This window comes from Terrapene carolina, unplaced genomic scaffold (assembly GCF_002925995.2).
Source record: "Terrapene carolina triunguis isolate 2854851 unplaced genomic scaffold, T_m_triunguis-2.0 Scaffold96, whole genome shotgun sequence".
In the NCBI taxonomy this organism is placed as follows: domain Eukaryota; kingdom Metazoa; phylum Chordata; order Testudines; family Emydidae; genus Terrapene; species Terrapene triunguis.
The window spans coordinates 1,728,959-1,751,426 of record NW_020664447.1 but is presented as its reverse complement, the minus strand read 5'-3'; the positions used below and the strand labels follow the sequence as shown (position 1 = coordinate 1,751,426).

At 39.6% G+C, this 22,468-nt stretch overlaps 1 protein-coding gene across 2 annotated transcripts in view; it reads left to right on the top strand.

Moving 5' to 3' along the window:
- The window catches only part of INSC (INSC spindle orientation adaptor protein), a 224,848-nt gene extending 202,993 nt beyond the window's left edge, over positions 1–21,855 (top strand). For both annotated transcript variants that reach the window (XM_024202162.2, XM_024202163.3), the window contains 4 exons: positions 9,023–9,089; positions 15,939–16,094; positions 16,849–16,925; positions 20,398–21,855. In XM_024202162.2, the coding sequence (XP_024057930.2) occupies positions 9,023–9,089; positions 15,939–16,094; positions 16,849–16,925; positions 20,398–20,526 (429 nt within the window). In that variant the 3' untranslated portion in view covers positions 20,527–21,855. The remainder of the gene's footprint in view (positions 1–9,022; positions 9,090–15,938; positions 16,095–16,848; positions 16,926–20,397) is intronic.
- Positions 21,856–22,468: the final 613 nt, after the last annotated feature.

The following is a 22,468-nucleotide window of genomic DNA, read 5'->3' as shown; positions in this document are numbered from 1 at the left end:
GTCAGATGACATAATCTGTAATGTTACAAATGCTGCAAATTATTAATATTAAAACTAAAAAATGTAGGCGAAATATCTGTCTAGCTGGTTCTTATATCTATCTGTGAGGTTCTTGTAAATTTAGATGGTTTCTATTAGATCAGTGGTTCCCAAACTTCAACAACCTGTGAACCCCTTTCACTAAAATGTCAAATCTCGCGAACCCCCTCCTAAAAATGAATATTTCCAGGGATTTTCTCCTTTATCCGAGTATAAATTATAAAAGCAGTGATCTGGGAAATATAAAATTTGTTTTTATGACATGCATATTACACACTATTTATTATTTATTATTATTTATCATTACAGTATTTTTATTACATTATGAAAATGGCGACACTCTTCCAATATCTCACTTTTGTAGCTTGTATCACTTTGAATAAGGCTGTTATAAGACAAGGCTTCTATGTTTCATCAAGGTTGTGAAACATCATGAAGGTATTTAAGAAGCCAACTCAAAGAGTTCCTCCTACACAAGCATTCAGGTCTTGAGCGGTCCACGCAAACAATGCACATTACAACAAAGCTTAAACTTGTTCTTCATAATAATTAAAAAAAAACCCAATACTAGCTGCCTATTTCATTTTAAAAACAGCAAAAAATATCCAATTCCCTTTCCATTTCTTATAAGTAGTCTTGAAGTTTAAATCTCCTCTGTGTGATAGATCTGCTTGCTTTGATCTGCTTAGCTCGTGGAAGTCCAGTGAGTCTGGGCTGCTGGCCCCGTGCTGCCCGGGGTCCCTAGGGACAGCTCTGTCCACCATTAGGGAATTTTTTTCCAAGAACCCCCTGTAACATTTTGCAAACCCCCAGGGGTTCACGAACCCCGGTTTGAGAACCACTGTATTAGATTTTGTATATGCGCTGTGAGATATTGAGAGGTGAATTTTATAAATCCATAAGACTAACATGATGTGGCAACAATTGTAAAGATATGAAACATATATTTATTATTAAGCTATGTAAGATTTAAAGAGAAGAGACTTCCCATAGAGTTTTAAAAATACATTGCAGACCTCCTAAGTCACTAATACATTTGTTTAGAGCCTGTTTTTTTCAGTGGTGCTAAGCACCCAGAGTTCTGAGTGCTCAGCATCTCTGAAAATGAGCTTTTAGGCCTCAATTTAGCAAAGCATTAACTCACATAACTTTAAGCATGTGAGGAATCCCATTGGCGTCAATGGAACTATTCCTGTACCTAAGTGCTTTGGATCAGGACCTTTAAGGGAAGTGCTTAAAGTTCTAGTCTGAAAGGTGTCTCTGTAAAAGTGGCATGGTGGGTCTCCATGTTCACTATGTCTCACTGATTCTGTGATTGTCATTGTGCTGTAGACTACACCATTATAATTTCATGATAACAAGTAAAATTTTGATTCCCCTGCACCAAGGCATAGCCCCATAGTATTAGAACTAAATGAGAATCTCATTCAGTAGTTGATAGCCTGTGACACATACTTGAACAACTCTTATTTCATGTAGTGGTACAAATACTTGCTGATCAGTTTATCTATCAGTCTGATCTGTATTTCTAGGGTGCCCATCACCATTATGTCTGTGTGAAGTAATTGTTAAATGATCCCTAAAGTTAATTACTGTATCAGTATTTTGAGACAATATCTTGAGGTGGAGGCTCACATAGCTTCCTGTTGCCTGCCACTGTGATTCTGAGCTAAAGTAAAGTGTTTCAGCTGTTGAAGCTGAGGTATGCATAGCAAATACAACAGGGGTAAATACATCAGAAGAGACACTATAAAGACTGCATTTTTGACCAAAGAGAGACTGTTAATAAATGCAAAGAACAATACAATATGAACAGTAGTTAACGGCACATGTGGATTACTTGCTGTTCTTACCTCAATATTTTAACTGTTTAAATTGGTTTTAAGGAAAAAAAAGCACCCGAAGGTCTTTATTCAATTTGTAGACTAATGGCTTCCAAATTTCATTTTGAAACATGAAGCTGCTTTTGATTTATAGGAGCATCAAAAAGAATCTTAAACCACAAAACCTGTTTCTCTTTCTTTTTCCCCCTTTTCTTTATTTCTTTTCTTTTCTTTCTACTTCTAGAACTTAAAAATGGCAGAACTGATTTAAATCAAATTTGGCCTGAAATACTAAGTTGCCAGGTGAAGTCAAGTTTCTTTCTGAACTATGAGCCCTTCAGAAATAGTTTCCAATCAAAATTAGTGATAGATGGATGTAAAAAGCTTCAGAGGTTTGGATAATCTTCCAGAAGCTGGGATGCTTATTCAGATTCTTCTTGTGCTTATCCCAGTCTGTTCCATTTGAAAAGCTGGAAATCACCTGAGAGAGGGTCTCTAGAAATTTCCAGAAATTCCTAGTGTAGGTAGCATTGCTACAGCATGAAAATAGCCTTTCTCAGGGTATTTTAGTACTTCTGCTTCCAGCCCAAACCAGGCAATTTAGAGGTGTGTTTGAAAATCCCAAAGCAGGGTAACCCATTGGCTTCAAACCTCACATTTATTTTTTTTTTGGTTCAGTTCTAGTTTGACTTGATTCTTATCTTATCTGAGCTACTTTGCCCATCCCTAAATCTGAGCATGTACTGTAACTGCTACTACTCATTAAAATACCAACTACTGATAAGAAAGAAACAAATATGATTTGCATCATGTGTAGGTACAATGGTAATGAGAGTCCTAGCGTTTGGATACTCGAATACTTCTAAGGAATTGATGAAGTGTGAAGTTGGCTGAAATTTAGGAATTGAGGAGCAGGTCTTGGGCCCAGTGGAGATGTGGCTGTAAACCACCTTTCCCTTTCCCTGATCCTGCTCTCTGGGTGCCACTTCACACTCCCCAGCGTAATTTAGAGCCTCATAGGGAATAGGAAGTATCTTTTTAAGAGATTTGTCTTAAATCCTCTCCCCAGACGCTTACCCAATCTATGATTTATTGTTGTGGCTAGTACTTTGTGGGCAATGTAGTGCAATTGTTACATGCTTATTGAAGCAACAGAGAGTCCTGTGGCACCTTTAAGACTAACAGATGTATTGGAGCATGTCACATGCATCTGACGAAGTGGGCATTCACCCACGAAAGCTTATGCTCCAATACATCTGTTAGTCTTAAAGGTGCCACAGGACTCTCTGTTGCTTTTTACAGATCCAGACTAACACGGCTACCCCTCTGATGCTTATTGAAGAATGTCAGATACCTGTTTACACTGGGTAGAGCGTTACTGGGAGCTAGATGGTTGTTCTTGATATCAGCCCTCCACTGCTGTAATGGTGATATGCTATAAAACCACAAAAATTCTGAGCAAAGATAAATTCCACTTGAAATCCTTAAGATACTTTTCAAATATCCAAAAACTGCTGCTGATTTTCTCTCTACCAGGAAGTATATAAATAATTCATTTTTTTCCTGCTATTCTATGGAAGATGAGTTGGTTTTCCCAACAGTGAGAGAATTTGATACAGAATAATGGTTCCTGAGCCAATGAGAGAGAGTATTGGTCTTTTTTTTTCCTGTTCTTTTTAGTTCTTTTTATTGTGTTTTGCTCTAAAATCCATACTATGGCAAGTGTACTCTTGGTGATCTATTAAAAATTCAGATAACATTTTCAGCTGCTGCAGCAATGATTGTGAAGATGTGTTTTTGCATGTATGTGTTGCACCCATCACTAAAAATTTAACTTGTATCTGTAGTAAGGGGGTGAGGGGGATTGAGGGGGAAAGACAAGCGTCTTGGGTGCTGGATTACCTGAAGTTTATGCAAAACACAACCCAGTTACTTTGGTCTGGAAATGGATGTAGATTTGTCTGAGGACTTGAGTGTACATCTTTAGTCACCAAAGAACGACTTACTGGGAAGTGATAATGCAAGCTCTCACACTCTGCTCCACCAATATGCCCCAGCCTTTATCTGGAAGGCCCACAACTAGGAGTTGAGATGGTTTTCTTTCCCTGCATATTCATGGCCTCTTTGCAGAGAATGCTAATAAGGGTGTTGTTGCTATCAATTGTGGTAGAGGTTTTGTTGATGCAGCTGCCTTTTCATGAACTCAGCATAGACCACTGGATAGCCATTGGGTAGTAACAGCTTCCAGTCACAACAGCACTGGACTGGATTTTAACTGGTGACTCTGAGGTGAAATGGTGCATCTATTCCATTATCAATCCTTTGATTCTGTGAGTGATTCGGTTCCTCCTATCGAGAGAGTCCAAAAAAGGTTCAGAGAAATGTGGCTTCCTCTAGACATGGGAGTATTCTAAGGCCAATGAGCAAACAGTGTATTTTGTGGCCACTAACCTTCCCTGACACCTTATGGTTGAGGTTGCTATGTTTATTGACAGCTTTCCTAGAGATATTATGTCTAGGAATTACGCTGCAGTACTGGAAATCCTGATTGGCTTGAGCTGTGACTTTCCCAATGGTCCTATAGATCTTGAGCATTGGCAGATAGTGAGAATGTGGTCTGTGTTCCATTTTCATAGGTCTCCTAATCTTGTACTGTCCTATGACACAGAATTCATTGGTTGCTAAAGGATCCAGACAAATTTCAGATTTGCAGCAAAGGAGATTTAGGTTAGATATTAGAAAAAACTTCCTAACTATAAGAGTAGTTAAACTCTGGAATACGCTTCCCGGGGAGATTGTGGAATCCCCCTCATTGGATGTTTTTAAGAAAAGGCTGGATTTGTCAGGGTTTACTTGATCCTATCTCAGCGCAGGGGGCTGGACTTGATGACTTCTTGAGGTCCCTTCCAGCCCTACATTTCTATGAGTCTATGAAAAAGAGGAGCATTTTCCTCAAAATGATGATAATTAGGCTTCGTCTACAGATAGAATTGTGTTTTTGTCCGGAGAGTCCATTTTTAGTGTTTACATTGTCCTTGGACTTTGGCCTGCATTACAGAGTCTCTCCATTGTATGAATCTTGCTGTGAGAGATAGGAGTTGTACTTATACTAAACTGGTAATCCCAATAAGTATATGCTATATAAGAATAAGTACAAACACTTAGAGTAGTGTCTTCTCCCAGTTAATCTGTATTCTATGTTGCTTGTGTATGTAGTTTACATTACAAAAAGGTAAGACTCATTTTTCCACTGAAAAATTCTGCTCACTTTGAGTGAAATAATTGGAATTCTTCTCATGCTGTCAGATGGTGCTAAGAGCATAAACAAGGCACCACCATCCCTGTCTATCCTGCACCATTCTTGCATGTTCTCTTATGATGTTAATTCCTGTAAGTTTTCCCTTTCTGGCTAGTGTTTTAATGAAGAGATTTTTTTTCAGTTGGCCCCTTTGTCATGTTCTTCCAGCTGCCCAATGGCATGCCTGCCATCCTAGGTGCTCTGGCTTCACGCTTAACACATGTCCAAGATATTTCCATCTTCTTTTTCTGGAAAACTTTCATGATAAAGAGTTGTGGCATTCTATGACACGTCTTTTTATTTGTTATAAATTAATTTCGTATAATACCTAGTATTTTTCAAAGGCCTTTCCTTTCAAAGACGGTTAGACCTTTGGTGGGCTTTGGTCTGTCTGGACCTTTCGTGGGCTTCTGGATTTCACGTCTATATGTTAAGATGGAAATAACAGTTAAGTTGAAGAGTCATAGTTTGGTCTTTACTCTATACTCTAAAGCTTAAGTGCCTTTAAGACCTACTTAAGATCTCAAAATAAGGCTTTAGTTGGGCCTGAGTGATGCATAAGCCTCTGCATAACCCTCTACACAGGTGTCAAGTATCAGAGGGGTAGCTGTGTTAGTCTGAATCTGTAAAAAGCAACAGAGGGTCCTGTGGCACCTTTAAGACTAAGCTTTCGTGGGTGAATGCCCACTTCATCAGACGCAAGACTTGCGTCTGATGAAGTGGGCATTCACCCACGAAAGCTTATGCTCCAATACTTCTGTTAGTCTTAAAGGTGCCACAGGACCCTCTGTCCCTCTACACAGGAGTAATTTAACCCATTTTGTCCAGTGCATAAATATCTCACGAAAATATGCAGTACTGTATAATCAAGGAAAGCAGCGCTGTCTTGATTGAGCCCAAATACACTCCTCACTCAAATAATTTCTTGTATAGAAAGATACACAACACATTTTTACATATAAAAATACTTATTAGATAAAATAACTTGAAGACGTGAAATAATTGGCGTGTATTCAAATTGTGGTTAATTGAATTCATCTATCACTTAGAGAGCCACATGGGGTACTGACTCTGCATAGAGGAAGTAATTTTCATTAACAGGATATAATTTAGAATGAAAAAATATATACACGCTGCTTGAAACTCTGTTAATAATTAACATGGAATAAATACCTAGACATATATTGAGTTTCCATTTTTCTACCTGTCACTCTTTAGAGATTCAGCAGCTCATTTGCATTCTAAGTAAGTGAATTTATTCAGAGAGATGACACTGTAACACTACCTTGGAAAGTGGAAGACCTTTCTGTCAGAGCACCAAAAATTAGTCACCTTTGTTACTATAATGGCAGAGTTGAGATCAACATTAATGGTAATTTGTTCTCATGCTTGCTTACATCTGTCAAGGAAGTTTGTTTGTTTGCGAACACAAATCCTACAACCAAAAGCTGTTAGCCAAATGTATCCTCCTTCCCTCCATTATTCCTCAAGCAGATCAACAGCATCAAGCTAGAATAAGGAAAAAAAGACGAAAAAAATGCTTTTAACAAATTATTTATTTGTTTTGTTTTGAATTTACATATAATAACGGTTATTCACAATCCCTTTACACAGTAATGTCAACAACATGTATGGTTCTTTGCATGCAGCAAGATATGCAGGGAGTTATGTGAATGTTAAATAACAATATCTTTGCATGTGACCCTGAAGCACTGCATCAACAAAACCAGTATAGTATAGTGGATTAGGAGCTAGGAGTGTGGGATTAGGAGCTAGCTGTTTCTGAGTTCTAATCCAACCTCTATCAATGAGTTATTGTATGGCCAAAGACAAATTGCTTTGGACCTGATTTTGAGAAGCCCTGAAGACCACAACTCCTATTGTGATTGCTCAGCAGTTCTTCCAATCAGGTCCCTAATTTCTGTCACATTCCAGAGTGCAATCCATACCAGTGAGGGTTGTCAGCACCTGTCCTGAAAGCATGGTGCTTCACAATGTTTTGCTGTTGTAGCTCCTAACCTGGGCCTCTCACAAACAGGATGCAGGTCACATACAAGTGTCTATGTATAGCTACAGCACTGGTCAAGTAGTTCTGACCCCAGCAGTCTGTCAGCAACACTCCAGTCACACTCTGGCTTTCACCAGCTTTGGTTGCTACTTGCAGGGTGACCCAATGCACTCCCAGTTCTCAAATTTCCCCCAAACATGTATCTGCACTGTACAGCCCTCTCCAGGGCAGTTCAGATATTAGAGGTCTGTTGTCCCTGTAAACAGTCAACATTCAACAGTTTGCTACTTTAACTGGAGTTACCCTAACAGTTTGGTTTAACTACAACACTAGATTAGTTTGATATTTAAAAAAAAAGTTTATTTAACTACATAGAGATTTTAAGTATGTGCAAGTATAAGGTATTAAAGTCAGAATTGATTACAAGAGAAATAAGGATAAAATGCTTTCTAGTAGCTAAAACTTTAAAAAGTTAGATTTGGCTCAAGGTAAAAAATCCTTACCACATATTCCCACCAACATTGATGACCCAAACTCTCAGATCAGAATTCCCATGCAAAGTCAATAGGGCTGCTTCCTTTGTGTTCTTAGGTGAAAGAGAGAGATAGGGAGCAATAGCTTTGGGTGTTTTTGCACCTCAGTTTTATAGTCTAGTCATCCTCTGAAAGGCATTTTCTGAGGGCTACCCTAGATAAAGTTCATTCCAGCTGAGAAGCTGGAGACATGGAGTCTTGTGGCAAAAGAGGTTCCATGTTGTTGATTGCTAAAATGCAGATCTCTCTGTTCCAGCCTCTCTTCCTTGCCAAAGAATGGCCACTTGCCAGATGATAGCTAATCAACTTTGACACCTGGAAAGAGGTGTTAACTTTTCCTTTGTCTTTGAGAAACCGGTTTACTCACTCCCCAGACTTGTCTGGTAAACGCATTGTAGTCATAAATTCAGTTTATGTTCAGAACTCTTAATATGAATTTTGTACATACTTTACACAAGAATATTAATCAGTGTTATCAGTTTTTAAATGATGCCTCCCGAGGCATATTTTGCATAAAGATTATTACAATAAGGTGTAGGGTGTGAATACCTGATTGAGAAGCACTGAAGACCCACAACTCCTAGGTCCTTAATTTGTTTCCTCAGCTGAAAAATGTGACTGTGGCACCAATTCAGGAAAACATTTAAGCATGTGTTTAAGTCCATCTCTGTTCAGGACAACACTTGAGTGTGTGCTAAATCCTACTTATGTGTTGTCCTTGAATAGGTATGCTTTCCAGAATCAGGGCCCAAAATACCAACCTCCCAAGGGGGTTCTGAGGATTAATCAGTGTTTCTATCATTGCTTTTAAGATTAAAACTAATTTCTAAGTAGTAGTATTGCTTGGATATACACTGAAGTTCTCAGTACTTACTCAATGGGAGTTGTGTCTGAATTTGAGTATGGAATTCAGGATTTGTACCTAAATGAAGACTGCTTCAGCCCTTTATGAGGATTTAGCAGCATAAAGGGACTTCCATAAAGCATGCAAATCTTACCACCAAGGAAATCCTCTGCTGTAGGAGTAATGGATCCACAACCTCCATCTGGCAACCCCCAGTACATGTTGGTGGCATGGCTGGGGGAAAGGAGACATAATTGGAGTCCACTACACTCCAGCAACTCTTGAATGTTATTAACAGCTGAGTGTAAGTTGAAGCAACCTCAGAGTATGGAGAAGTGATAATAAAATGTTAGCACACAAGGATAGTTTTTTATTGTTCTGGTTATACTATCTTATTTAGTATATGAAATAGTGAATATATTTATCATTTCTGAATTGTAACATTATATTTTATGTTCCACTCTTTCATTAATGCAGGTTGTGACAATATTAGCAAACATGTCTGTGCTGGACCAGTGTGCTTCAGAAATAATTCAAGGAAATGGTATGTATTTGAACTGAGTTAATGCTGTATCTGTATGTATGGAATGCATGTGAGAAAAGGAGAGAGCTTGAGAGGTGACCTGTGTTAATCACAGGGCAACATGATCTACGGATGCGATCCAATGCAAATGAAGCCTGTTGTTTGCTATAATTCTTTGTGGAATCTGCGTCTGCTGGCCAATACAGGTTGATGAGGGATACAAAGTGAGGTCTCAGAATGGCCTTATAATTGAAATACGCTGTCATTCTACAACATGATTTAGAAGACTTCAGATACATAGCCATCCTTCTGATTTAATATTTATAGTTCACGTCATTACTCACAGATATATGTTGAGGCAATCTGAAGCATTTTGATAGTAACATTTGTTTCCGTAAATTAAGACTTAAGATGTTTGAGAAGACCTGTGATTCTCATAAATCAGATTACATCATCTATGTATTGAGCTTTGTACATTAGCATCCTGCATTGTTTCATTCAAACTGTATAATGCTATAATAAGACATTACTGCTCCAAAATGTACAAACAGCAGAAGCAATGCTTTCCCGTAGCCCTTTAATGATATTTTTGGCAAAACTTCATTATTTGGGAAGTGTACATTTTAGATTTGATTCTGACCAACAGGGAGGAATTGATTGCAAATCTGAAGGTGGAAGGCAGTTTGGGTGAAAGTCATCATGAAATGATAGATTTCATTATTCTAAAGAAAGCGCAGCAGAATAAGGACAATGGATTTAAAAAAAAGCAGACTAACAAACTCAGAGAACTAGTAGGCAAGGTCCCATGGGAAGAAAATGTAAGGGATAATGGTAGGTATACTTAGTGAGGAAGGAAAGTTACTAAGTGATATCAAAAAGACTTAGGGGTCTAATGCCTGTTTTGCGTCAGTCTCCACTAAAAAGGTTAATTGTGACTAGATACTCCAGTGCAATTAATGTTAAGAAAAATGGGGAAGGAACGTAAGCCAAAATGAGGAAAGAACAGGTTAAAGACTATTTATATAAGTTGGATACATTCAAGTCAGCAGGCCCTGATGAAATGAAGTAGTTACGGTACTTAAAGAACTAGCTGAAGCAGTCTCAGGACCATTAGTATTTTTTTTTTTTTTTGGAGAACTCCTGGAGGATGGGTGAGGTCCCAGAGGATTGGAGAAAGGCAAAAATAGGGCCTGCCTTTAAAAAGTGGAACAAAGAGGACCCAGGGAATTAGATCAGTCTGCCTAACTTTGATACTTGGAAAGATACTAGAACAACTTATTAAACAATCAAGTTGTATGCACCTAGACGATTATAGCGTTATAAGAAATAGCCAGCATAGATTTGTCAAGGACAAATCATTCCACACCAACTTAATTTCCTTCTATGACAGGTTTACTGGCCTAGAGATAGGGTGGAAGCAGTAGATTTGATATCTCTCCTGTTCTTCTTGATTTTTAGTAAGACTTTTGACAGTCCCACATGACATTCTCTCATAAGCAAACTAAGGAAATGTGGTCTAGAGGAAATTACTATAAGATGGATGCACAACTGGTGGAAAGACTACTCAAAAAGTAGTTAATGGTTTGCTGTCAAACTGGGAGGGATATCTATTGGGGTGCAACAGGGATCAGTCTTGGGTCCAGTACTAGTCAATATTTTCATTAATGACTTGGAGAATATGCTTATAAAAATTGTAGATGACACCAAGCTGGGAGTGGTTGCAAATACTTTGGAAGACAGGATTAGAATTCAAAATTAGAGAATTGGTCTGAATTTAACAAGAAGAAATTTAACAAAGTGCTTCCATTAAGAAGGAAAAATCAAATGCCCAATTACAAGATGGGGGAATAGGCTAGGCAGTATTACTGTTGAAAAGGATCTGGGGGCATTAGTGGATCACAAATTGAATGAGTCAAAAATGTGTTGCAGTTGCAAAAAAGGCTAATATCATTCTGAGGTGTATTGTCATATTTAAGACACAGAAGGTAATTGTCCTGCTAAGGCCTCCGCAGGAGTACTGTGTCCAGTTCTGGGAATTACACTTTAGGAAAGATGTGGACAAATGGGCAGAGTCAACAAGTATGATAAACGGTTTAGAAAACCTGACAGATGAGGAAAGGGTAAAAAAACAACAACAAGGTATTATAGGAGACTGTAAGGGCAGGAGAACAGTCCTGCGGATAAGGAAATAGGAGATCTAACTGATTTTAGGGAGGCACCTGGTAGCAGCTCTATAATTACGATTATATGATCTTAAAATGGGGCATAAATTCCTGTTGATCTCTAAAAGTAGATGGCTAGTCAGTGACGTTTCACACAGCTTTTTCTGTCCCATGAAGTTTTGTTTGGTTTTGCATAATATGTTTTTAATAGAGAGGGTTTGAATTTGAGTTGTGGCTGAAACATTTCTTTAGCAGACCTACTTTTTCAGTGTTGACCAATACTCTTAAAATCATTTTTTGTTTACACAAAACTTTGTAGAAGTGGATTCTGAGGAGAAATGATGAAGTGGTCTGTTTGCTAAATATAATTAGATTTAGGGTAATTTTTAGTCGTTTCTCATGTTATAGCTGAAAGTGTTATGCACACAGACCTGACTGATGGAGGATTGGCACAAACTAACCTGGATTCAATAGGGTCCATGGACACATAGGAGGCTTAGGTTTTCATTTCCTTACTTTTGTGTGTTTGCGTCAGGTGTGTGTGAGAGAGAGAGAGAGTGTGTGAAGTAAAGCTGCCTTATTGTATATTGTACTGTATATTGATTACACTATATATTAGGCAAAAGTCTGTGTAGGGTCATGCTGTGTGTAAGTTCATGTATTTTCAATTAGGCATCCTCTAAACAGTTTGTTATTACAGCTTCATCTTTACCTATAATACACCCACTATTCCAGTCTGCTCCTCGTAGGATCAAATCCTACAAGGTGCTGAGTCCTCTGAGAAGTGATGAGCACTCTCCACTGCCACTGAAGACATTTGGTCTGATTCTCTTCTCACTCAGATTGGTGTAAATCAGGAGGAACTTTATGGAAGTCAATGGAGTTACACCAATGCCAAATGAATGAGAAAGGAGACTCAAGCCCAGTTGGAGTGGAGGGCACCTAGCACCTTACAGGATCAGGTCCTTGCTGAATTGACACTGCAGGTTTCAATAAATTGTGCGGCAGTTTGGGGATGTGCATGAACATCCACTATAGTTTAAATTGAGACCACACATGTTCACTTCATTTGTGATGAATAAACCTTATTTGGACCCAGATGCAGAGTGTTAAAATGTTAATGTATTAGCACACGGTGCCATCTAGCCCTCCCTCTTAGCCAGTGAGAAGATGCAAGTAAGTGATCATTTTAGTCCTGGCACATGTCCATGTAAAACTTAGACTTAATTAACCAAAGTGTGTTTGTGGTACAATAAAGTCTGCATATTTCCCTCTTGTTGGAAACTCAGATCAAGGCAGCTGCCTCTAGGCTTGTGAAAAGGGGTGAGAGCCAACTTGTGCATAATAGTTTCCTATGTCTGTGTATTATGGTAACAATTAGCAGTTGGTTAGAAACCAGAGATACTGATGGGAGAAGAGTTTTTGGAACTGGAAGATCTTGGTTGGGCTCTCTTCTCAACTTTGGTTTCTAGCTCTGATTCTTTTGCTAATTGGAAGCAATTAATATTTTTGTTAATTGCGTAAATGTTCTAACAAAAATATAACAATAAAATATGACCATAATATTAAATTACAGATATAGGTAACAATAAATACATAGACAGAAGTGTACAGATTGTTGACATTCTGAGTGAAATCCTTGCTCTATTAAACTAATGGGAGTTCAGTTGTAATGGTATTTAATTGGAATGGAAAAGGGGCTTCATATCCCCTTTTAAAATGTTTTTGGCATAGTATCTATCTATCTGTCTATCTATCTTCCCCCTCTGATGTTTTTGTACTGAAGGGGTAGGTTTTGTGGATGATATAATTTTAATAATCTGGCTGTTGCTCTCATCTCTTAATCATTATGTCCTGTTTTAAAAGGAATCATGATACCTGTAAGACTTATACTTAGGGTGTTTTGCTCTAGATATACTGGCAGTGTGATATTTTATGTTTTAGTTATAGATAACTATGTTACTAGTGCCCCAGTGGGTTCTCCCCTGTAATGTAGTTCATTAGAAGTCTAGGGGCTGCAAGGAATCTTTTTTTCTCTTACTGTGTGTATGTGTCCAGGGAGCTGATGGGTCATCAAAACATCTAATTGAGTACAGTAGCTGCTTAATTGCTGTTTTGATTGTATTATTGTTACAGATATTTACAGGGTGGCCATCAGTGTAGTATCGAGACACACATTATACAAGGTACATAGAGGAAGAGTACACAAATAATTTTCCTTTCCCTTGCACTTCTGTGAAGGATCCATCTCCCCCAAAGCACCAGGACAGAGGAGTCTAGCTTGGCTGGTGGTATGAGATGTCTATTGGGGTTGTGCAAGGATAAGGCTATGAACCTGCTCCCTCTGCACTAGCCAACAGAGCTACCTGGACATGGTGCCGTGTGCATGCCTCCCTAGTAACAGAATATAGCACGAACTTGCAGCAATCGCAGTGTAACAGGGAACACTGTGCAGCCCAAAGCCTGCAAAATTGGGTAAAATGCCTTAAAGTGACAACCTTGCCCTGTGTGTGTGTGTGCATGTATACATATGTACATGTGTGCCCCAACTAGTCAAAAAGTGACTAGTGAATCTGTGCTCAACTTGAAACATCTTAAAGGAGCCTAATCTTTAGAGGGGAGCACAGAGGAGCTGCCTCCCAATCTGAGCATCTCCTCCCTGCACAAGACATTGGATGAGATGTTGGCAAGAGGTTTGTGTTTTGCCATCAGACCACCAAGCTAGAGGTGATGAGCCTGTGACCTCACTGCATCCTTTCCCATGGTATCAGGCCAGCAAACTGGAAATCCTGAGTCCGTATCCTCAGTGTCCTCTGCAATAACATTAGTTCAGCAAGCTAAAGATACTGAACCAGACACCTCACAGCAGCCTGTGCCATGACTACATTGGCAGAATTTAACATTTAATATCTATTTTAATTTTTTTTTTACTTTTTTGTTTTAAATTTTTTTTACAGTTGCAGGAATTTAAGGCAGGAGTGGGGTTGGGGTTAGAACAGTACTGACAGAAGGGTTGTTGGGGGTTCCCAGCACTGACAGCAGGGCTGCAGAGCATCTGACATCTGATCCCCGCAGGCACAAGATGCGGGGAAGACTTGTCCTGGTAGAGCAGAGATCTCCCGGCATTCCCAGTTGGTGAAAGAATGGAGCTGTGAGAGCAGGGCTGCTGAGGACTGCCTGCAGTGCCACAGGGCTAGTGACACCCAATGTCTGCAGGCTCATGGTGCAGGAGGGAGGTTGCACTCCCTTTCACTGTTACAGAGAGATTATTTTTTTAGTCCATTTCAGTGTGTCAGCTGAAATTGACGTTTACCGATATCTATCAATTTAAATTGAATCCCGCCAAAACTAGCCATGGCCACAGACCAGCAGACTAGATGTGCTGACCCAATAACTTCACAAAAACCTGAGCCTTCACAGAAGCCTAACAAGCTAATGTTGCTGAGCCATAAGCACTGGGGCCTGTGCACGTAACATCAAACTGGCAAAGTAAAGGTACTTAGCTAGTAATTTCACAAAGGCTTTGAGTTTAACATCAGTCAATGGGTGAGCTAATAACTTCATAGAGGCTTTTAGCTTGACACTAGCCCAGCAAAATAGATTTGATTAGTGGAAATTTAAAATAATGGTAAATATTACAGTAGTTATAATGTCATGTTATAACAGTTGGAAACCAAGGCACATATCTTGGAGTTTTTTGGATGAATAAACTGAAGCATAAAACTTTCCTGAGAATGCAACAACTAAAACATGAGATGAATATCTTCCTTCACATCCATGTCTGTGTCATTGAAGTCCACGGGAAACATACAAATGTATTTGAATTGAGAATTCAGTCTATTAGCCTTGTTTAAATTGAAACATTAAAAAGGTGTTTTAAATCATATGAGCAGGAAAGGAAAGTTACATACATGTTAGTACATGTTACATGTTATACATGTTACCTGAAAGATCTTCTAATGTACTTCCGGCCCCTGCATATAGGTTTATCTTGAATTAGAAGTTAAATGTAACTAAGAACTAAAAGCCTTGCCATGGATTTTGAGCCAGATGTGATAGGTCAGTCTAAAATCCAGACGTCAATCTGTACTAGAACAATCTGGAGAGAAGAGGGGGAAATGTGCATGTATTTGCTGGTTCCATATGTTTTCTAGCTTTCTGTAGACAACATATGTTTTTGCGCAGATACAGATTGTGCCTATATTCTGAACAGCAAAATCATCTGTTGCAGTTGTGTGTCATTATTCAGCTTGCTTCGCTTTTAAACTACTTTCTTGTATAGAAGTTTTTGTTTTCTGGGGCCTGGTCTACACTACGGGATTAATTCGGATTAAGCAGCGTTAATCCGAATTAACCCTTCACCCGTCCACACTACAGAGCCAGTTAATTCGAATTAAAGGGCCCTTTAAATCGATTTCTGTACTCCACCTCGACGAACGGAGTAGAGCCTAAATCGATTTTGTTAATTCGAATTAGGGTTAGTGTGGCCGCACACCACCGAATTACTGTGTTTAAGTTAATGGGGTAGTGTGGCCGCACACCACCGAATTAATGTGGTTAAAAACCGAATTAAGGTGCTTAGTGTGGCCGCGCACAATCGAATTTATACAACCTGTTTCCCAAATTCGAATTATCTAAATTCGGATTAATCCTGTAGTGTAGACATACCCTGGGAGAGATACTAACAGCAACTTTCATTTCTTTGTAGGCGTTCAGCTTTTAATGGAAATGCTCTTTGAAAGATCATCTTCTGGGAATTCAGCAGAAGTCACTGCTTGTGAGCGAGTTCAGCAGAAATCTGCAGTTACTCTGGCACGGCTCAGCCGAGATCCTGAAGTGGCACATGCAGCCATAAAACTCAGCTGTAAGAATTTAATACTAACCTAGTGACAGACTGTAAAATATGGAGAGAATGACTTCCTGCTGAGACTAGGGCAGCAGAGGCTCTTGCTGGTTTAGCAAGGAGAGAGGCTCTCTTATATCACATGTTAATGGTTGCTCTCTACAGACCACAAGGTTCCCTGCACAGTCTGTCCTGACAGTAGATGCGGAGAATGTGCTAAATGAATCTATGGCTAATTTTTCAGTGGAAACTGAGGTGCAGCTTCCTCCTACACATAGCTAGGGATGGAGGGGATACAGAGCTTTTACAGTGACTAGCTGACGCTGTGACACTTGAAGATGCAGCATCTACTCTCTCCTCAACTTAAAACCTCACACACGTGACTAGTAGGATCCTCCAGCAAAGAGAGACAGTAGGGACCAGATTTTTCAAATTTAAAAATTGTCTATTTTGGGGAGTTGGGGGATGATGGATAGGAAGGATTTTTTATAGGTCAGCTCTATTCATTGTAAAAGAGCAGTAGAGAGTAAAAACAATGTATTTGTTTATGCTTTACCATTATCTAACTGTGGCAATTTTAAATTGCACAGCTCATTCTAATGCATGTGTGGAGAGTTCCTTCTACACCTCTTGTATAGCAGTTGTATTCATTCACAATGGTATTAAATGAGACAGATAAAACTAAAGAATCCACCAGGCTGATTTTTGGTGTCAAAATGGCGAGTTTTCGATAACAACAAACATTGTTTATCTTCATTCTTTTTTACACTTTTAGGTATTCCTCGCCTTATAGAACTCTGCAGATCACCCGCTGAAAGAAATAACAGTGATTCTGTTCTAGTGGCTTGTCTGGTAGGTGCACTTAAGCCATCCTTTAGCTCTCCTGAAAAATGCAGAAATCCCCTTCGTTTCAGTGGGATTTCAATGTGTGTTACAACAAACTTGTGTTACTTAATTACATGTCAGACTCATCCCCTTCCCATCTTAGGCCCAGTGCTGAGTACCTTAATTCCCATTAAAATCAAGATTCGCACACCGTGATGGGGTGTACCAGTCCCTTCAAGGCCCCCTGCTTGAGGCCCCACAGTCCACCCCCCACCCCAGGAAAGGAAAAATGAAGGTGGGTCCTCTAGGGCTGTCTAGAAAGGCTGCACAGAAGCAGTCACTCAGAGCCTAGCGGGCTCAAATAAAAGGAACTGTAGGGCTTGCACAGGTCAGTTCCTGGCTGGGACCAGAAGGGTGAGGAAGGGAGCTCTGCTCTGGCCAGAGGAGCTCGATGGGCTGACTTACTGTCCCTGGGAATGAGAGGACCTGGAAGATTTGGCTAGCAGGTTTGTGTCATCTTCATCTTCAGTGAAGTTACAGTCATGACCTATTTAATTCCACACCGGGAGTTGGTTGATTCTAATTGTATTTTAAAACTCATCCAATGGCTTCTAACCTCCTCCAGTTTCCTAGATCACTCACAGCCAGGCATTGGAACAGGACATGGTGCAAAGACAATGCTTTTTCCTGGCTCTGACTTCCTTTGGCTAGAGTTCAAACCTCCATCATAAGTGGAGCTGGTAGCAAAGCCTATAGTCAAGGTTGCCCGACACTTTCCATCATAAGACCTGTTTTCAGGTGCTTATAACTTAGCTAAAGTTTAACTATTTGGGAGGAGCCTGAAGGGGTGGAAAATTGATACTGATTGGACAAAGAGATTGCAAGTGGGATGAGGAATCCCAGGGGTTGGAGAGACAGGATTGGCACAGGGGAAGGCTGGAGAGGATGTGGACACAATGGACCAGGCTTGTGAGGAAGAGAGCAGAAGGCTCTGTATGAACTAGAGTACATTCCTTTCCATCACCAGGAATTGAACCCAAGATTCCTGAGTCTGAACCTTCCTGAGTCTGAACCTTCCTCTGCTGTCGACAGATAGCCATGAAATCCTCAAAGTGTGTCTCATCCCCCACTAGTCACTTGTATATGTAAAGGATGACAATTTGCTACTACTATCAGTTACTTTATTAGCTCAAGTGCCAGAAGTCTGGGCAGTGGATCTAAAGGATTGAACTCTGCTGATGATGCCTCTAGGGGCCAGTATGATTCCACATGATGGAATTTCTGTATTTTCAGTTTGCTTTTTTAAAAACCCAGAAAATCACACACAAAAAGTATGTTTAAAGAATGTTTAAGGTTGCAAAGTCAAGTACTTAAAATTTAGGAAATGCCAAAATTTAAAGTTGCATGTACAATCTTAAACAGCGCCCTGGTGTGCAGGCATTATAGTATGGTTTTTAATTACCTGATCATGTACTATTTTTTTCTACAAGACCCCTTTTGAGTGCTTGACTTGGCAACTTTAACTTTTCTTTAATATAGTTTTTGTATATAATAGATATTACTGGACCTCCTTACTGCCATTGATTCTGTAGAGTGCTGCTTACGGGACCTGTCAGGAGAAGGAAAAGCCAGCTCTATGTTAGCTTCATTCATTCCTCTAAGATAGATCAGAATGAATCCTGACAGAGACATACTTCTCCTCACAAAGAGTGTTTCCATATTGAATGCCACAGGGTTCAATACCGTCAGCTCTCTTATTCAGTAATTATGAAGCCAGAATGTGTACTGTCAAAGTGCAGAATAAGACTCTTGTGCATGGGGGCAGGGCACCTTCAGTGAGATAAACATGACTATGGAATGCCTTAGAGGACAAGAGCAGACTGAGTTCCAACTAGACCATGTTCACATCTAAATGCAAGGGCTGGTTCTTCAATAAGGCTTTGTCATGCTCCCTGGGGTACCCAGGGTTCTGAGGCACCTTTCTATCACCTGTCTTTAGTGTGAGGAAGCCTTGTCTATGCCTGCTGGGGGTCAGCTCCCCAGTTCCACTGGCCACTCTACCTGTTGGTGATAGGCACACTCCGACCCCTGAGTCTGCTGAGTGTTTCTCTGGAGTGCCCTGCCCCTGGTCCACTGGATACTCACAGTAGTCACAGTTTGCCTCAGCTCGCCACTCCACTTAACACACAGCATTTAGCTATGGTTATAGTGAAAACAAGTAGAAGTTTATTAACTAAGGATAGAGATTCAAGTGACAGCAAGTACAAGTATTGGAAACAAATAGTTACATATAAAACAAAACCATAACATGCATTCTAAAACCTAGACTTAATTAAGTAGGTGCTCTTTTCTCATGTAGAGAAATCTCACCCGAAGTCCTTTGTGTCTTACAGCCAAATTGGCCATGACCTCCATTCATAAGACAAACATGCTATTAGCTTACTCCTGAGTGAAAGTTCCAGGGTGTATTTCTGCACATCCTGATATACCACAACAATCCATTGTATTTACTCGTAAAGAGGATCCCCTCATGCTATTTATTTCATCCTGTAAGTTTCCTCTTTTGAAGATTTCACAATCTCTTGGTGAGCATTTGGCTCACTGTGCAAACAGGCATCCAGTGTGAGACATACAATCAGAGGTATGGGCCAGTATGGCATACGGGTAAGAAAGTGTCAGCCGGTACACAGCCGATGTTAAAGCAATGTACCGGCAGGGCCGCTGACTTGTGTGTGTGTGTGTGTGAGGGAATGGGCAGCTGCCCCAGGGCCCGGCGATTTAAAAGGGCCCGGGGCTCCTGGCAGCAGCTGGAGCCCCGGGCCCTTTAAATCACTGCTGGTGCCCCGGGTGGCCCGGGCTAGACAGTGCTGAAGGGCTGGCTGGGGGAGTCTGGCTCCAGCCCCGCCCCTTCTGCCTGAGGCCCTACCCCTTCCAGGGGCCCAGAGCCGCCCACCCCACCTTGCCCAGGACCCCAGCCAACCTGTGCACCAGTAAGTCCTTTAAGTTACTTTCACCCCTGCGTACAATGCCCAATATATACATGAACAGAGAGAGAAGTGTCTGTTACCTTCTGCTTGAAACGAACCAGTCTGAGACATGTCAGCTCCTGGTTATCAGCCTTAAGACCATAACATTCAGTACAGTCTCACAACTCCTTAAATATCTATACATATATTTCACAAAATGATTGATGCCCAGTGGGCTACTGGCTGTCAATAGGGAGGGGAAACAAAGGTACAGAAAGTGAAATGACTTGCCAAAGGTCACACAACAGGTCATGCACTCAGTGTAATACATTCAAAAGAACAGTTTCATAATCAAATTGAGAGGGAGATTTAACTGGATGAGTGGACAATTGAGTCTAGTACATAGTCCCTATGTTGACCCTGTGCACAGGGATCAGTTTCACGTGTTGACCGTTATCGGTAGGCACTGTATGTTATGGACTCAAAGTGAAGAATTTACTAATCCTTAATTGTATTGTCATTGTTTCTGACAGGCAGCCTTACGAAGACTAGCAGTTATGAGTCCCGATGGCCTTGAGGATTCAGATTTCCAGCAGTTGGTAAAGCCTAGACTTGTGGATTCCTTTTTGCTGTGTACAAATATGGAAGAGAGCTTTGTATAAATGACTAAATATAGCCTCCAAAAGCAATCGAACTAACACACGCAGAATGATGTAGTTCTAACAATATTATTTTTTTGATTAATTTATTTAAAAACTATTAAAGTCTGGTATGTAGAGGAAAAGAAACAGAAAAAGCAATCTTATATCAGTGGTTTGAGCAAGTAATCCTTCCCTCTCCCCCTGTTTTTTCTTCAATACTTATGGACATGTCAACAGATCAGAAAATTATTATTATAACTGTTGTTATTTTAGATTTGGGGTCAGATTTTCTTCTTGATTACACTGGTGTGATGAGATTGCATCATGATAATTAGGGAGAACTTCGTCCCTTGATTTTAAATGTTCTGACATTTTATCACTATTTCTTTGTAATTACAGTACTATTAAGTTGTCCAAAAGTTTTATTAGCTTAATGAACTCATGTCACAAAAATTGATTCTTAAAAATGCAAAAATAAACCTGAATACAATAGAAACAGTACCATCTGGGCACAAAATTCTCAAGTCTCCATTCAGGTATGCTGATATGTTGAAGATCTGGTCCTATTTTTTTTATAAACAGAACTGTGGAAATATCTTCACAGGATTAGATACTGAAGGTACGTAAGAAATCAAATAGCCACATTTTCAAGGCTGAATTTTGAGATTTTTTGAGAGGTGGTTTAGGCTGTCTAAAAATGTGGTCCTTCACAGGATATATAATTACAGGTAATTTTTTTCTATTTTAATTACATGAAATTAAAAAATCCTGGAAAATGGTAGTTTGTAAAAATATGTATAAAAATATACCTGATTCTGTACAAAATGTTTAGATATCCACAAATAACTCAGCATGTCACACAAGGAAAATGGATTTGCATTTCATAGTTGTACATGAATTCCTGTAGTGCATAAGCCCGACATATTTTTAGTGATTCAAGCCAATACTTGTTTGAAAGTATGTGTGCATATATTTTAAAAAACAGGTGAACAGATTATAACTCTGACTGAACCTTGAGTTATTCTGTTTTCTTAGCTTGTCATTTTTCTTTAAAATATAGGGTGGGATTTTAAAATTCACTCAAAGCTGGCAGAAGAAAATTCCACTTGTAGATGTTTACGTAGAGGGTAGAATTGATTGAAAAATGGGAATTTTTTCATCAAAAATGTTTGAACTTTGAAATTTTTCAGTCAGCAATGTCATGGGAGTCTTTTTGCTTCTATGTCTCTCTGGTAACTCAGGAAGATTTGTGTTTTTGATATTTTGTGGTTGCTTGCGAATACTGGTCTGAATAATTTGTGGTAGGTAACTCTCTGGTGCTAGGATCTCTGCCCCCCCGAAAAAAAAAAAGGAAAGAGAAACCCTACTTCCTGAATTTACCTCACAGAAGGTTATGAGGCTTAATCCATTAATATTTGTTTAGTGTTTTGAGATTTGAATGAAAGGCACTGTGAAAGTGCTAAATTGTCATCATCTTCCCAGTTTTCATGAAAGATGCTTCCATCTTTTATCTTATGTATGACAAAGTCCAGCTCACTTCCAGATGTGTAGGAGCGCAGAAGAAGTCTCTTTGCTGACATCTTCTTGGTGATGTCTTAGGTCAACCATGCATTTATCCTGGAGAAGGGTTAACATGCCTTTTATAAATATTAGCCCACGTACAGTGACCGCTGCTTTAAGCAACCACACAAAGTTCAGACAAAAATCAGATGCTTTACAGAGATGCTTTTCTTATATGAGTGGAGATTAATTCTGCTTAGTATCCCATGACTATTTTGAAGCGGCCCTTTAAGACGTGACCTTGCACTGTAAGGATTGGTCTGTTGTAAAGGCTTCATTGTATTATACCAGTAACTCTGATACTTTCCTCACTAAAAGCAAATACATATTTGAACTGACACATTAAATGGTGAAATCATCACTCCTGGTGTAAACCATTTAACTTGATAGCAACACATAGGAT